Source organism: Sus scrofa, chromosome 8, assembly GCF_000003025.6.
Source record: "Sus scrofa isolate TJ Tabasco breed Duroc chromosome 8, Sscrofa11.1, whole genome shotgun sequence".
Classification (NCBI taxonomy): domain Eukaryota; kingdom Metazoa; phylum Chordata; class Mammalia; order Artiodactyla; family Suidae; genus Sus; species Sus scrofa.
This window is the reverse complement of record NC_010450.4, coordinates 104837041-104850871: the sequence shown is the minus strand read 5'-3', so window position 1 is coordinate 104850871 and position 13831 is coordinate 104837041. Positions and strand designations below refer to the sequence as shown.

Sequence of the window (13831 nt, the reverse complement as noted above, 5' to 3'; positions counted from 1 at the left end):
TCACATTAATTAATGGTGTAAGATGCTTGCTACATTTTTTTCTAAAGGTCTTTTAAAAAGAACCAAGTTTTGGTGGCCCAAAAGGAGGAAAAACTTCAGTTTGGCTTTGATAGTGAAATCACAATTTATTTTTCCAGTTTTTGTCATTCTAAATTCCACCTAATTTTATAATAATGTTGTGAGATAATAGATATTGGTCTTTATCCCTGGTTCCTCACACAGAGCTCCTAAAAACCCTTGTAATTTCCTAAATGATAAGAACACTGGGGCCATCTCTTGTTCTAATATTGGTCTTTGACCTCTGTTCCTCACACAGAGCTCCTGAAACCCTTGTCATTTCCTGGGTGATAGGATTGCCTTTGTTCTAATGAGATGACTCTGGGTGAGCTCCTGGATGGCCCTTGAATGAAGGAAGGTCACCGGAAAGACTAAGCCATTATTAGAAGCTTAGAATTTTCAGCCACACCCCCCATTCTCCTGAGAAGGGCTGAAAATGGAGTTAATGATTGATCATGTCTATGTGATGAAGCTCCCATAAAAATCTCAGAAGAATGGGGTTTGGAGAGCTGAGTTGGTAAACACACGGAGGTGCTAGGAGAGTGGTGCCCCTGGACAGGCCGTGAGAGCACCACACACCTTCCCACATACCTTGCCCTATCCATTTCTTCCTTCTGAATGGCCGTCTGAATTCTCTGTCACATCCCTTAATGACCTGGTCAGTGTGTTTCCCTGAGTTCTGTGAACCACTGTAACAAATTAATCAAACCCAAAGGAGAGGGTTGGAACCTCTAATCTATAGTCAGTTGGTCACAAGTTCAGGTGATAACCTAGGCTTGCAGCTGTTGTCTACAGTGTGTGTGTGGGGGGGCAATCTTGTGGGACTGAGCTCTTATCTCCTGGTAGATAGTGTCAGAATTTAGTTGAATTCTTGGACACCCTGCTGGTGTCCTGAGAATTGCTTGTTGGTGATGCTGGGGATCCCCCCACCACCACAGACATACATTGGAATTGTGATCAGGAACCAAAAGAGATGTTCACTCTTTTTGCTGTGATTCTGAATTTTTCTCCAAAATAATGTTACTATATCATTTATAGTGAAGGGTACTTCTAGTTTTTTGAAAAATTAGACAAGAGACCATAGACTTTAGCTCAAAATGGAAAGTCATGATATTTTTGAGTGAAAATTTGAATTAGGAAAATGAGGAAGAGACAGGAGGTAGGCATGGGTAGCCAACGTGAAATTATTGTAGAATACGTCATTCTTAATGAATATTTTTGCTTCACAGTATGCCTTCCCAGTACATGTTAGGCTCAGAAATCCTAACAGGCTGTCAAAACTTGGAAAGATAATGTAAATTTTATTTGCTGAATGAAAAATTGAATAAATGGTAGTATAAAACAGAGCATCTCTTAAGTGGCATAGAAGTGGAGTTGGTCTAAGAAGATCATTTTCAAAACCACTTAAATCACATTTTTTTCCCTTAACAAAATATTTCTTTTGCTCTTGACATGATTCTTAAATCCCAAACATAATAAAGAGCAGGCTTATGTGTCATTTGACCAGGGTTCTGGTTCCCTTTCTCTAGTGGTGTCTCAGTTTCACCCCATTGGGTCTAGGATTTAATTTTACCCTCCTTGCAAGCTACTAAGTGACCCTGTTACTGTCTTATGGGTGCTGAAAGCATATGTGAGACTCTTGGGTAGAGAAAAGAATTTTATTATTTGGGGTTCAGCAAGCAGCATGACCATCAGTATGTTTACATCTGTTCATCTTGCCCCAAACTCCATAGGGTTGATATGATATGAACCAGTCGGATGCTTCACACACAGTGGGTTTGCATAACAGTTAAAGAACACTAGATTTAGTGAGTCCCTTCCTTTTATTTTGTTTTCGGCTAACAATCAACTAATAAACTTGCTCTTTGTCCCTAGTTGAGAAATTACCATGTTTTTGAAGGTTGCTTATTGCAAACACAACCCTGAGAAATACCTCAGCAAAAGAAGCACTAGGATCTTGAATTCTGACACATCTAGAAAGACATGTCGGAGCCTCATGGAGGACTCTCCCACCACCACCTTATGGTAGTTTCATCCTCACATTGACTTTCCCAAGTGCAGTCAATATCCATTGCCCCTGACAGCTACCTGGAAAAGTTTTGAGCTTTCCTTTGGTTGGACCATATGTGAGTTAATCACAGGCCTGGGGACTGTCTCTGACTTAGGCCTAGGTTTGTACCCATTCCTGAACTAGTCTCTGTGTTAAGGAGGAAAGATTACTTTGATTGCTTAGATCATCCATGCTGCTGAGGTGGGAAGATCAATTTTACCTACCCAATAGCTACCAATGGGGCAAAATGATAGGAGGCAGACATTACCTAGTTCACATGGTCTCTGAGTGGTATAAATCAAGAATTTTGCTCTATTTAAGGTTTTTCTAAGTCAAATGAAGCAGAGAGAAAGAAATTAGAACTATTTGGTTCTCTTTTCTATGCCTTTATTCTGGGAAATCTTATCTCTTTTTTCATTCTACTGTGAACTGGAGATTGGCATTTGCTAGCTGCCTCTACACGGATTGAATCGTGAGCCACTGCAGCTGCTGACCCTCGACACCCCCTGAAAGGAGCTCAGGGCAGAGATAAGGAGTGAGGCACTCTGTACCTGAAAACAGTTCTTCAAGTAGTTAGATATTTTCAGAAGACTTTATAAGATCCAATTCTTGCATCTCCTGGTATCTAGAAAAGCACTACAATCCTTCACAGTGATGTCTGCTCCTCGTGACTAGCAGTAACCTTCATGAGACTAGCAGCAAACTTCTGTTAAATGTGTGCTTCTGCAGGTACCTCCCCCCTTCATCAAAATCACACATATACTGACATTCCCCACTACCTCTTTGGAGAAGCATTTCAGTGCTATCTAAAATGCTGCTTCCCAGGCTATAGTCTTCATTTTGCCCCAAATAAAATTTTCAGGTGGTGCTTTTCTTTTCTTTTCTTTTTTCTTTTCTTTTCTTTTTTTCTTTTTTAGGGCCACATCTGTGGCATACAGAAGTTCCCAGGCCAGAGGTCAAATAGGAGCTGCAACTGCCAGCCTACACCACAGCAATGCCAGATCTGAGACATGTCTGCAACCCACACCATAGCACACCACAATACCAGATTGTCAACCCACTAAGTGAGGCCTGGGATAGAACCTGAATCCTGGTGGACACTAGTCAGGTTCATTACCTCTGAGCCAAAATAGGAACCCCAGTTACGCACATTTTTAAAGTTGACACTACTCACATTAATTGAGCACCAAATAGGTGTCAGGAAGTATATTAGACTTGGAGATCTAATTCTCAAAAAGTCAGAAATGACCCCTAAACTCACCGAATAATAATCTAGAGAATGATTCACTTTAGACCGTTTAGGATGAGAGAGAAAAATACAGAGTGATGGTAACACATAGAGCAAGTATCTTGAACACTGAAAGGAAGAGTTAGGAAAACCTTCCTGGAGAATATGATATCTAATCCAAAACTAGAAGGATGAGTAGGAATTATCAGGTGATCGGTGTGTGGGTGTGGACTAGATAGCTTGGAAGAATGCCTTAGCAGATGGAAAAACTAAGCAAGTCAGAGAAACTAAACATAGTTCTGTGTGTCTGAATCATAAAATTCAAGGTGAGAGATGAGGTGGGAGAAGATGTGAGGAGCAGGAGGCAGAAATGTTATCTATGTAAAGGAGCTTTAACTTTTCTGAGAAGCCTTAAGGACTTTGAACAGAGGGAAAACAAGGAAGATACTATATTTCAGAAGTCTCACCCTGGCTATAGAATGAAAAATAAACTGAGGGTAGAAACGAGGCTTGGATAGAGGCTAATTAGATTGTTGAAGTCCAGCCCAGAGAAAGAGTAATCATACCAGCAAAAATGGGATGAAGAAGCAAAACTGCAATCTATTTAGAAGTTGGAGCCACAGGTCTTAATGAGTAATTGGATGCACAAAATGAGCATGAAGAAATATATAATGCCTGGAGACAGGATAGCAATGATAAGAACAGCTATTTTGAATTCACACAGGCAAAGGTTCAAACCCTGACCCTATACAGCATCTAAGTATGAGTTAATTACCAGCAAAAGGGAGATACTAATAACTACTTAGCATGGCTGCTTTGAAGATAAATATATAAAAAAATAAAATAGTATGTGTCCAGTTCCTGACACAGAATAAATCTTCAGTAAATTATAGCAATATGTCAGTTCCTGTTCCTATATCTGAAAGAACTGTTTGGATGGAGAAGCTGTTCCTTGAGTGCAGCAGTGAGGAGTGTGCTGGCTGCAAGTTAACAATAAACTGGATCTATAGCAGTTTTTAAAAGTATGAGTTATTGTTATTATTATTATCATTACACAATAAGAGGACTGGAAGTGGATAGCTGTTGGCATTAATTCAGTCAGAACTGGAGTATTTGCTTTTATCCTTGGCTTTACCTCATGGTCACAAGATGGCTGCCCCAGTTCCACCTTCCAGCATCATATTTACATTTAAGTCAGGGTCGAAGGGAACCATGTAGAAGAGAAAGGTAATGGCTTAGTCAATTATCCTGCGATGGGGAACCTAGAAGGAGAAGATAGGATTTGGGGGAGAAATAATGAACTTGATTTTGAATATACTGAGCTTTAGGTTTCTGTGAGCTAGTTGCATAGAAAGAAGTTTAATAAGCAGTTGGATATGCTGGCTTGGAGTTAAGGAAAGGGATCTGGAATTGAGGGGTGGAGGTTAAATTCCCTGGGGTAAATGACAGAACCCATAGAAAGGGAGTAAGGTGAGAAGAGGACCAGGACATAGCCCTGGCACAGAACACCAGCATTTAATGGATTAATTGAAGCCAAGAACTGTTTAAGGCAAGAGAGGAATGGTTAGTGAGGCAAGAGGAGAGCCAAGAGCATGTTGTATCCTGGATGCCTCAAGAGAAAACAGTTTAAGGAGAACGTGGTCAATAATATCAAAGGCTACACAAGAGAAAGACAGTAATAAGATACTGAGAACTTTTCCTTTTGTGGGGACAGAAGCTAAATTGGAGTGGGTGAAGACAAGAGACAGGAGAAAGTAGAAAGAATAAATGTAAAAAGTTCTCTTCTTTTGTTTTCAGAGTTTATATTTACGATGTCACTTGTAAAATTCTTTTTTTAAGGAAAGGTTTTTGGTAAAGTCAATTCACCTTTCTGAAGAGAATCAAATTCGGAGAGTCTGGTCCCCATGACCCTCAAAGGATCTCTTCTGGTGCTAACAGTCTCTGATTACGGATCTTTCTTACTCTAGTGATGAGACACAAATAAAATCCCATGACATGTTTGGGTTCTGGAAGCAGGACTGTGTAACTGATCATTGTCTAATGCTTCCCAGTACTAAAACAGGGAAAGTGTCTGTAAGTCACTGGTCTAGTGCCACAAACTAACTTTCCCAGGCTCTTCTTTATTTAGCTTGTTTTTATGTGGATGAATGTCATGGAAAATAAAAGTATTATGGGAAAATAAAAATGTTCCATTTGTACATTTAGTAGGATGTATTCAGATTTAAAACATTAAAATGTTTTGGACCACATATAAAATCAACTTTTATATTGGACCACCCCGACTCAGAACACATGACGGAAGAACTATAAAAGAAATTTGTCCATGACATAGCATGCAGTTGGCTGACCATGAAGATTTAAGAAGTTTTCTTCTTGTTAAGGAAGAAAGAAAATGAAACATTACTTTAATTTTTAATGAAAATTAAAAATATTCCAGGAGTTCCCGTCGTGGCGCAGTGGTTAACTAATCTGACTAGGAACCATGAGGTTGCGTGTTCGATCCCTGCCCTTGCTCAGTGGGTTAACCATCCGGCGTTGCCGTGAGCTGTGGTGTAGGTTGCAGACGCGGCTCGGATCCCGCGTTGCTGTGGCTCTGGCGTAGGCCGGTGGCTACAGCTCCGATTCGACCCCTAGCCTGGGAACCTCCGTATGCCGCGGGAGCGGCCCAAGAAATAGCAAAAAGACAAATAATAATAATAATAATAAATAAAAAATAAAACAAAATATTCCAAATCGTGCAATTAGATATAGTTATAAGAACGCAGTTTCCAGGAGTAAATCCTTCCTCCCTCTTTTTGTTTGTCTCTTCTTTCTTCTGAACTATAAACACACCAGTTCAGAAAAGTACATTTCAGAGTAAAAGGGTTTTTTTTTTCTTTTAAATAAATGTTTTGCTTTCTTTTATTTTCTCTTCTTATGGGATTAGTTCTGCAGGTTGCAAACAGTAAAAGCTAAGAAAATGAATAATTTAATCCATTTTAACTCCCCTTGTCTGTTTCAATCATCAGTGTGGTAATTCTCAAAACATTTATTTGAGAGAATCTAATCCTCTCGTAGTTGAGTTCTCAGAACTCATATTTTAGGATGTCACTCGTGGCCTGCAGCTTAAAACCTTCATGCGTCCTCTACTATTTATAGAAATATTAAATGGAAGTTTTCCCATTATTCTTTCTTTTAAGGGCTGGGATTTAATCAGGAAGAACTAGAGAACTTTTGGTTCCCCCACCCAGCCCCGCATCTTGCTCAAAATGGGGACCTTTTCTTACGTGTGAGGCTCTTTCGGTTCCCTGAAGGTGGGCTGAGCAAAGGAGCGTGACGCAAGAGTGGGTTGCGTCCTCAATGCCTCTAGCGCCTCCACCGCCTTGTCAGTGATCCCATTAGCGGCGCAAACTCGCAGCAGCTGCGACCCGGCCAGCGGCGGCGGCTGCAGCCCAGTCTCTGTGCGCCCCAGTACTGGTCCTGGGCGGGACCCCGGAGCTGAGTGCACAGCCTCAACCGCACGCAGACTTCGTCTGTCCTTTCAAGCTCTTCATGCTACCCAACTAAAAGAAGAAAATGGGCACGGGGGATTTTATCTGCATTTCCATGACCGGCGGGGCGCCCTGGGGGTTCAGATTGCAAGGTGGCAAAGAGCAGCAGCAGCCCTTACAAGTTGCTAAGGTAGGATCACCGGGCTGGGAAGGAAGGAATGAAAGCAACCTGTTGGGTTTTTCTGGCTCTGATTCAGCAGTCTATATTTAAGTTTGATTTTGATGCTGATTGAATTCTTCTAGGATGTGGGTTTGGTTTTTCTTTTCTTTTTTTTCCCAAACGAACAAAAGAAACAAACCAACCTTTGGAGAGTAACATAGGATGTATGTAATAAACCAGTCGTTAATAGGGGGTAAGAAGGGTGCTGTAATTGTCAGATGAAGAAAAGCCTAGTTAATCAGCTTCTATAGCAACCAGCAAGATACTTGGAAAAGTTTCTTCTAGGCAATATTAGAATATACAGTTGAGTTATTGTTTCATGTCACTTTACTTGGCCGGGCAGAGGAGAAATGCCCAGCTCAGCATAACCAATTAGCTTGGCTATTTGGGGACTCTTATAAAGTATTGGTAGTGACATTCATTATACAACATTCATGGGAAGGCTCATTTGGAGCAATAATTTAAAAAACATGATGGAGAGGTCATAAAATCTACTTGAAAGAATACTCTTTTAAGGATTTGGCTAGTAGATAGAAAAATTCAAGTACTTTCTTCCATCATGCGTATTCTTCTGGCTAATATGCTCAAAATAAAATTCAAAGGCACTGGGAATACACTGTAACTTAGAAGTAACCTTGAGATGCATCTAATAATGATTTTAACTATTTTAGATATTTTTACTTCCATTAGCTTGTGTGTTTCTTAGCTTAACATATTTACCAGTTTGCTTGTGGGGATCTGACATTGTCTAATTGTGATTCAGTTAAAACAAGTCTTAAAATGCATGAAAATAAGAAGGCTTTTACTTTCTTTTAATACTAAATTGAAGTACTATATGAAAGAACGTTTGATTAATTTCCTATTTTATACTTACCTTAAAAATGGATCTAGATCTTTATGAAATATATGGACTCCTAACCTTTGTAGTTATTCTTTTCTTTTGGCTTATTCCTTTTTTTTACTGTTCACTGTGAAGACAGGAGTTTCTTTGAAATTTTCTGCACCCAGAAAACCCTTTCATAATGTGATGGTGGAATCCTGCCACCTAGTGAAAATTTCAAACATCAAGCATGAAGCATAAAACAGGAGATGAAAAGCAGAAATTTTTAGAACTAGAAAATTTCTCAGCGATCACCAGTTCAATCTGCTAATTTTAGATGAGCAAAGAACCCAGAGAAGTTAAGTACCTTGCCTCAGGTCTTCGGCTTGGAACTGGCAGAGTGATTAAAGGGTACAGAAAGCTGGTTTTTCACTGCATTTCTTTAGGAGTCAGTGGCAGGCAACATCAGACAAAATATTAATGCCTAATTCAGTGTATGTAGAATTCAGGAGACTGAAGTGGATTTGTCCTGGGTCTAGAATAGCAGTTGGCTGACTCCTGTTACTGAGATTTGGGTTCTAATTCCAGCTCTGATCTAACTTGCAGCCAGGCCTGAGACCAATCACCCTCCCTGACTCATCTGATGCGTGTGTGTGTGTGTGTGTGTGTGTGTGTGTGTGTGTGTGTGTATGAAAGAGAGAGATGATTATCTATAGTTTTTTCTGCGTTAAAAAATGATTAGAGTCTTCTAAAGAAGATAAAATTTCTAAACGACAATGGCAACGTCCACTTTTCTTGGTCTTCCCCCCCTTAATTAACACTTATTATGTTCTTATGCTAGCATTATTTGTTCTAGAAAACCCTTGGAAAAGTGTTTGTCACTTTCTGTGTTGTCAAGGCCATGGCCTTACTGAGATTGCTGTTTTTCATTTATAACATTGTCAACTCAGTTCCAGTAAAGGTCTCTCATTGAGTTCACGGTAAATGTATGTTGCTTGGCATAGACTCTCCTCTTCTAAAGACTGGTGAAAACCCATTAGAGCCAGGTTACCTCCAAGTAGGAGGATGTGAAGGAAAAAGACAGAAAAGCTGGATAGGGGATGGCTGCCGGCAAGTAAAATGCTCATAGTTTTGAAGAAAATGAAAAGGAATAATTTGGGAATTGAAAATATTAAAAAAAAAAAGAATTTCAGACAGTGCTTGAATCATGTCCCTTAAAATGGGTATGCTACAAAGCAGTTCTATGGATAATAATACATTTTTTTTGGCTTGTAAATATCCAGTGTTTAGATTTTCAGTAATTCCATATTGAATGACAATCTAGAAAGCTTAAATAGCAAAAGAAAAACTAGTCTAATATTATTAAGAATGATCAGAAATTTAATAGCTTTCTAATTCCCAATAAATATCCTTCTAGTGACATGTTTAGTAGTTTTTGAAAGATGTTAATGTTTTCAGTATTTAGCTGGCTGAACTGTAGGAGAGCCCCAAATTTTAAATATCACTAACAGAAATATTAATAATAATAATTTTCATTGACATTGAAGCTCAAGGCCATAAAATTGTTTTGTTTTCAAGATAAATTGAATTTTTAAAAGGCCCATATAGTCAATAACATCACCCTGGTTTTTAAATGTTTATATACCTTTTAACTTATGTTCTAAATACATGTGATGGGAAGCAAACATTTCTAATAGAGTCATAAAATAGTACTCTGCAAGGTATATTTCCAAGAGATCATCCACAGAAACGAAATTATCCAGACAGAATTACAGCACAAAACCCCATTGTGTGTGTGCAGATGTTCTTATAAAAAGTAGGTTAGCACTTTTACTTTACAAAACTCTTTTTTTGGAACATGTACTTAAATGGCTATGTTTCTGGACATACTCTTGGAAAATTACTTTGGAAAATCTCCACGTAAAGAAATGGGGAGAAATTTTTGTTTTACAAACTGATCTTATGAACAATTCAAATATAACTCGCATTTTGAAAATAATGAAAAGTGTTTAGACTGTTTATCCTTTCCATGTTTTAATATTTAGAAAAGTAAGCTTTCTTCAAAAGTATAGATCACTGTGGTACTTATTAAAATAAATTTTAATTCAAAGTTTCAAATAACTATTAAAATTGAGATGACACATTACAATCATCCCTTTATGAGGCAGAGGTGGATTTACTGATTCTCATCTATTATTGTATGTCCTCTCTTTTTTATAAGTTTGTATAAAAATGTATTTAGGCAAAGCACATTCAAATAATATTCTTATCCTTGGGGCCATCAATGAGATTTCTAAAATGTTTCAAATAGAATAAATCAAGAAACTTAGTTATTTCTAAAGGGAAAAATAGGCAAGATTGTGTGTTCAAATATGCATATTTCAGGATAAATGCTCCCTACTTCGTATGGAAAGCTAGAAACATCTTTCTTAGTAACCATGACTGATCACTTCATTTTTAAATGATTTTTTTAGCATTTTCTGGAAATTCTAAAAACAGCTATGCCTATAGAAGTCCATGTATGCTAGCTAAAGCTAGTGAGCAAATGTTATATAAAATTCTTATTTTGGGAGTTACCGTCATGGCTCAGCAGTTAACAAACCTGACTGGCATCCATGAGGACACAGGTTCGATCCCTGGCTTCACTCAGTGGGTTAAGGATCCTGCATTGCTGTGGCCCTGGCGTAGGCTGGCAGCTACAGCTCCGATTAGACCCCTAGCCTGGGAACCTCCTTATGCTGTGAATGCAGCCCTAAAAAGAGACAAAGAAAAAAAAACTTTTTTTTAAAATTTTGGAATTGCATATTTTAAGACATCACTGTTTGTTGAAAGACAAGAGATAAAATAATGACCATGACTATGTATGAACTTTGCCATTATCTAGACATAGTCCATATGTAACTCACATTTATCAGGCCCTTGTCATGGCCAGGAAATGTTCCAGGTGCATCCCTGGTAGGGTGTCTTCCTTGTCCATGCAGTTGCTGGCCTGCCTAGTGCCTGTATGAACCGTGGGTTAGGGGATAGGGAGAGGCAGGTGGCAGAATAAAACTGGAGGAAGATGCAGGAGGAGAGAAGGAAAAAGAGAAACAATGAGAATGAATAGAAACTTGTCCATGTGGTAAGGCAGGGATCCTTGCATTTCCTGTGGATGAATGACTATCCCAGAAAGTCATTGGCAGTGCTTCAACCATCTTGCTGGGCCAACCTGGAAAGGCCAAGGTTTTAGCCAGGGACTGGCCAGAGCAAGCTGGCATCTTGAGAAACTACTGGGGGCTTGGAAGGAATAGAGAAGTATTGGGCAGGAACCCTATTTCCTGTGTTAGGGAACCATGAAGGGTGAAGCCCTCCAAAGCTCCCAGAAGAAACCACACAAGTGTCCAGCATTTGGACACCACCTACAGAGAGGACAGTGATGGCCACTCAGCAGTAACCAGAGAAGCACAACAACCAACCAAGAGAGGAATGCTACCTCTTTCAGTTATAAATACATAGATCTACCTTCCTCCTTCTTCTCCCATCTCCCTCCCAGCCTTCAACCTGGGAGGAGCAGGTGGGAGGCAAGTAAGGAACAGACAGTATTCTCCTCCCCATGCCAAGCCCTGGAGCCACAAGCCAGCCATGGCACTCAGGGAGGGAGCTTACAGTCAGACGATAGATCAAAGCTGTAATCGGACTAGACTGTTTTAATAACTAAAAGCCACCAGAAATGCATGGGATCTAACCAAAATATTAAGGGAGGGATTTGGCTTTACAGTAGTTGAAAATGGTCACTGGAAAAAAATAAAAGTTTCACATTTAAACCGAATGACACTCCTTAAAAACATCAGTTCCATCACACAGGTTCATAGTATCAATCATCTGTACTTGTTATATATATGTTAGCTTGAATATTTATCACCAATTCATAAGACTTCCATTGATGATCATGTTGAAGCTATCATTTCTAGCGAGGATGAATGAAAATCTGGCTTTGGGCTTAATAAGAGACACAAACTACTGCTTTTTCGTTTTCTTCTTCTTTTGTTGAATGCGAATCGGTACTTTAATAACCTAAGACGCTTTTTGCTACTAGGCAGATGCCTACTTTTGATTAGTCTAAAGAGGTATTTCTGGAACATTACTATTAGAGGGTAGAACTCTCAGGTTAGAAGTAATTAAGTACTCTGAACTTTTATTGGCTATTAAATTAAGGTGATTTTTTTTTTAATGAAAGCATATTGCCAGTATGTAATATCATTGTGACATATACATTATACCTAACTGGATAATATTTGCATATTTTTCATGGTAATTGTTTTAAAAGATTAGCTTCCAAAAATAATTTACCTCCATTAGTTAATATGTTCAAGAATATAAATTTATATATTTATCTAAAAATACTTCATGTGTGTATATCTTACACTCGTCTAAGTGTATTACCATATATTATCTCATTTGATACTGGTGGGGTAGACAAAGTTTTATTACTCTCAGTTTATAGATGAAGAAACTAATTCTGAAAAAAATTTGCAAAAAAATTATACAAAACAGATTAAAGTCAAATATAATTATTTCCCTATATCAGGACATCATGCAGTCTCTGCGTCAGCCTGGACAAGAGAACAGGCTGTCCTTTAGTAATGATTTGCAATGATCTCAATACAGAATTGTATCAAGTAGAATGTCACCACTCTAAGACTTGATCCTTAAAAACGTTTGTAATGATTTCTTCTTATAATGGACCAGAGGACAAAGATTACAGGAAACACAGCTCTAAGCTAATGTTCCATGAGAGACAAGATTGGAAAGGGAACTGGTTTACTTGTAAATAAACCTGAAAGATATATGGACTCCACAATGATTACTGTGTCTGTTCTAACAGATTTGTGATAAAACCAAATGCCATGAGGTTTTTGTAAATGGAAAATTCCTGCATCAGCTTCATTAAACAATATGAAAGAGTAAAGCAACTTCGTGAAGTTAAAAGCTCATCTGAAAAACAAAAATAGCATTTATTCTCTGGGGGATATTTCATTGTTTGACCACCTCAGTGAAAACATATTTATAGTATTGAATTACTTTAGGCACTTTATTTGTCTGAAATATTTACCATTCTTTACTTATTTTTAAGAAACAGAGATGGCCAGATTCTCAATAAACTGTATCTTGAAAGTCTTTGTGAGATCCATTGACATGTGGTGGATCATTAGCGATAGTAGATAGTTTGGTATCATGATGGTCTGGGTGTAGTTTTTCTTAACTAGCATATAAATCTGGTGTGTTTCAGATAAAGTACTAAAAAATGTGGTGGATTTACTATTTGAAACATTATACATGAAAGAGTGTCACTTGATTATTCAACAAATAGTTTTCCTATCCATTGGTTTTTGGTTTTTACAATCCTACTCACCCAAGACTAGCTTTTTCATTTTTATTTGGAAGTGGTATGGGCATTGCACTGATAAAAAAAAAAACAAAACAAAACAAAAAAAAAAAACCTCAGTGGATGAGTTTTCCTGAACAGAACTATGGGTTTATGTTCTATCTGATCCTACCCTAGGCGATACTCCTTCCTTTATTAAAACTTACCTGGCTTGAATTTCACCATTTTAGGACACAGATTATTTTTTTCCAGAAGAAATCTATAATAGTGATCTAAGCATCATTTTCCTAAAAACATCTTATTGCCTTTAACAGTACCTTCTGGAGACAATTTTAAGAAACTCGTATTCATATTTATGTGGTGCCAGGCACTTCTGTAATCACCCTTTAAATAAGAGAACCCTGTGAGGTTACCTTTATTTAAGATTTCCAATACAGTGGAAAGTGGTGACGTGACTCCCTTGGGTCACACAGATAGGTAGGGCCAGAAATAAGGTTCACCCACTTTGGCTTCATTGTTTGTCTTCTAAGGTTCTATACCCAGCACTTTTGGGTTTAGTATAGTTTGAACAACTAGTTAAGAGGGAAAGAAGGACCTAAACAGACTATGGTGGAAAGATTT

The 13831-nt window shown here is 38.3% G+C and overlaps 2 protein-coding genes across 3 annotated transcripts in view; one reads left to right on the top strand and one right to left on the bottom strand.

Moving 5' to 3' along the window:
• The window catches only part of SEC24D (SEC24 homolog D, COPII coat complex component), a 444678-nt gene that overhangs the window by 154529 nt on the left and 276318 nt on the right, over positions 1-13831 (bottom strand). The gene's annotated exons all lie outside the window — the stretch shown is intronic.
• Positions 6703-13831, top strand: part of SYNPO2 (synaptopodin 2) — a 166590-nt gene continuing 159461 nt past the window's right edge. For both annotated transcript variants that reach the window (XM_021100699.1, XM_021100698.1), the window contains exon 1: positions 6703-6995. In XM_021100699.1, coding sequence (XP_020956358.1) covers positions 6891-6995 — 105 coding nt within the window. In that variant the 5' untranslated portion in view covers positions 6703-6890. The remainder of the gene's footprint in view (positions 6996-13831) is intronic.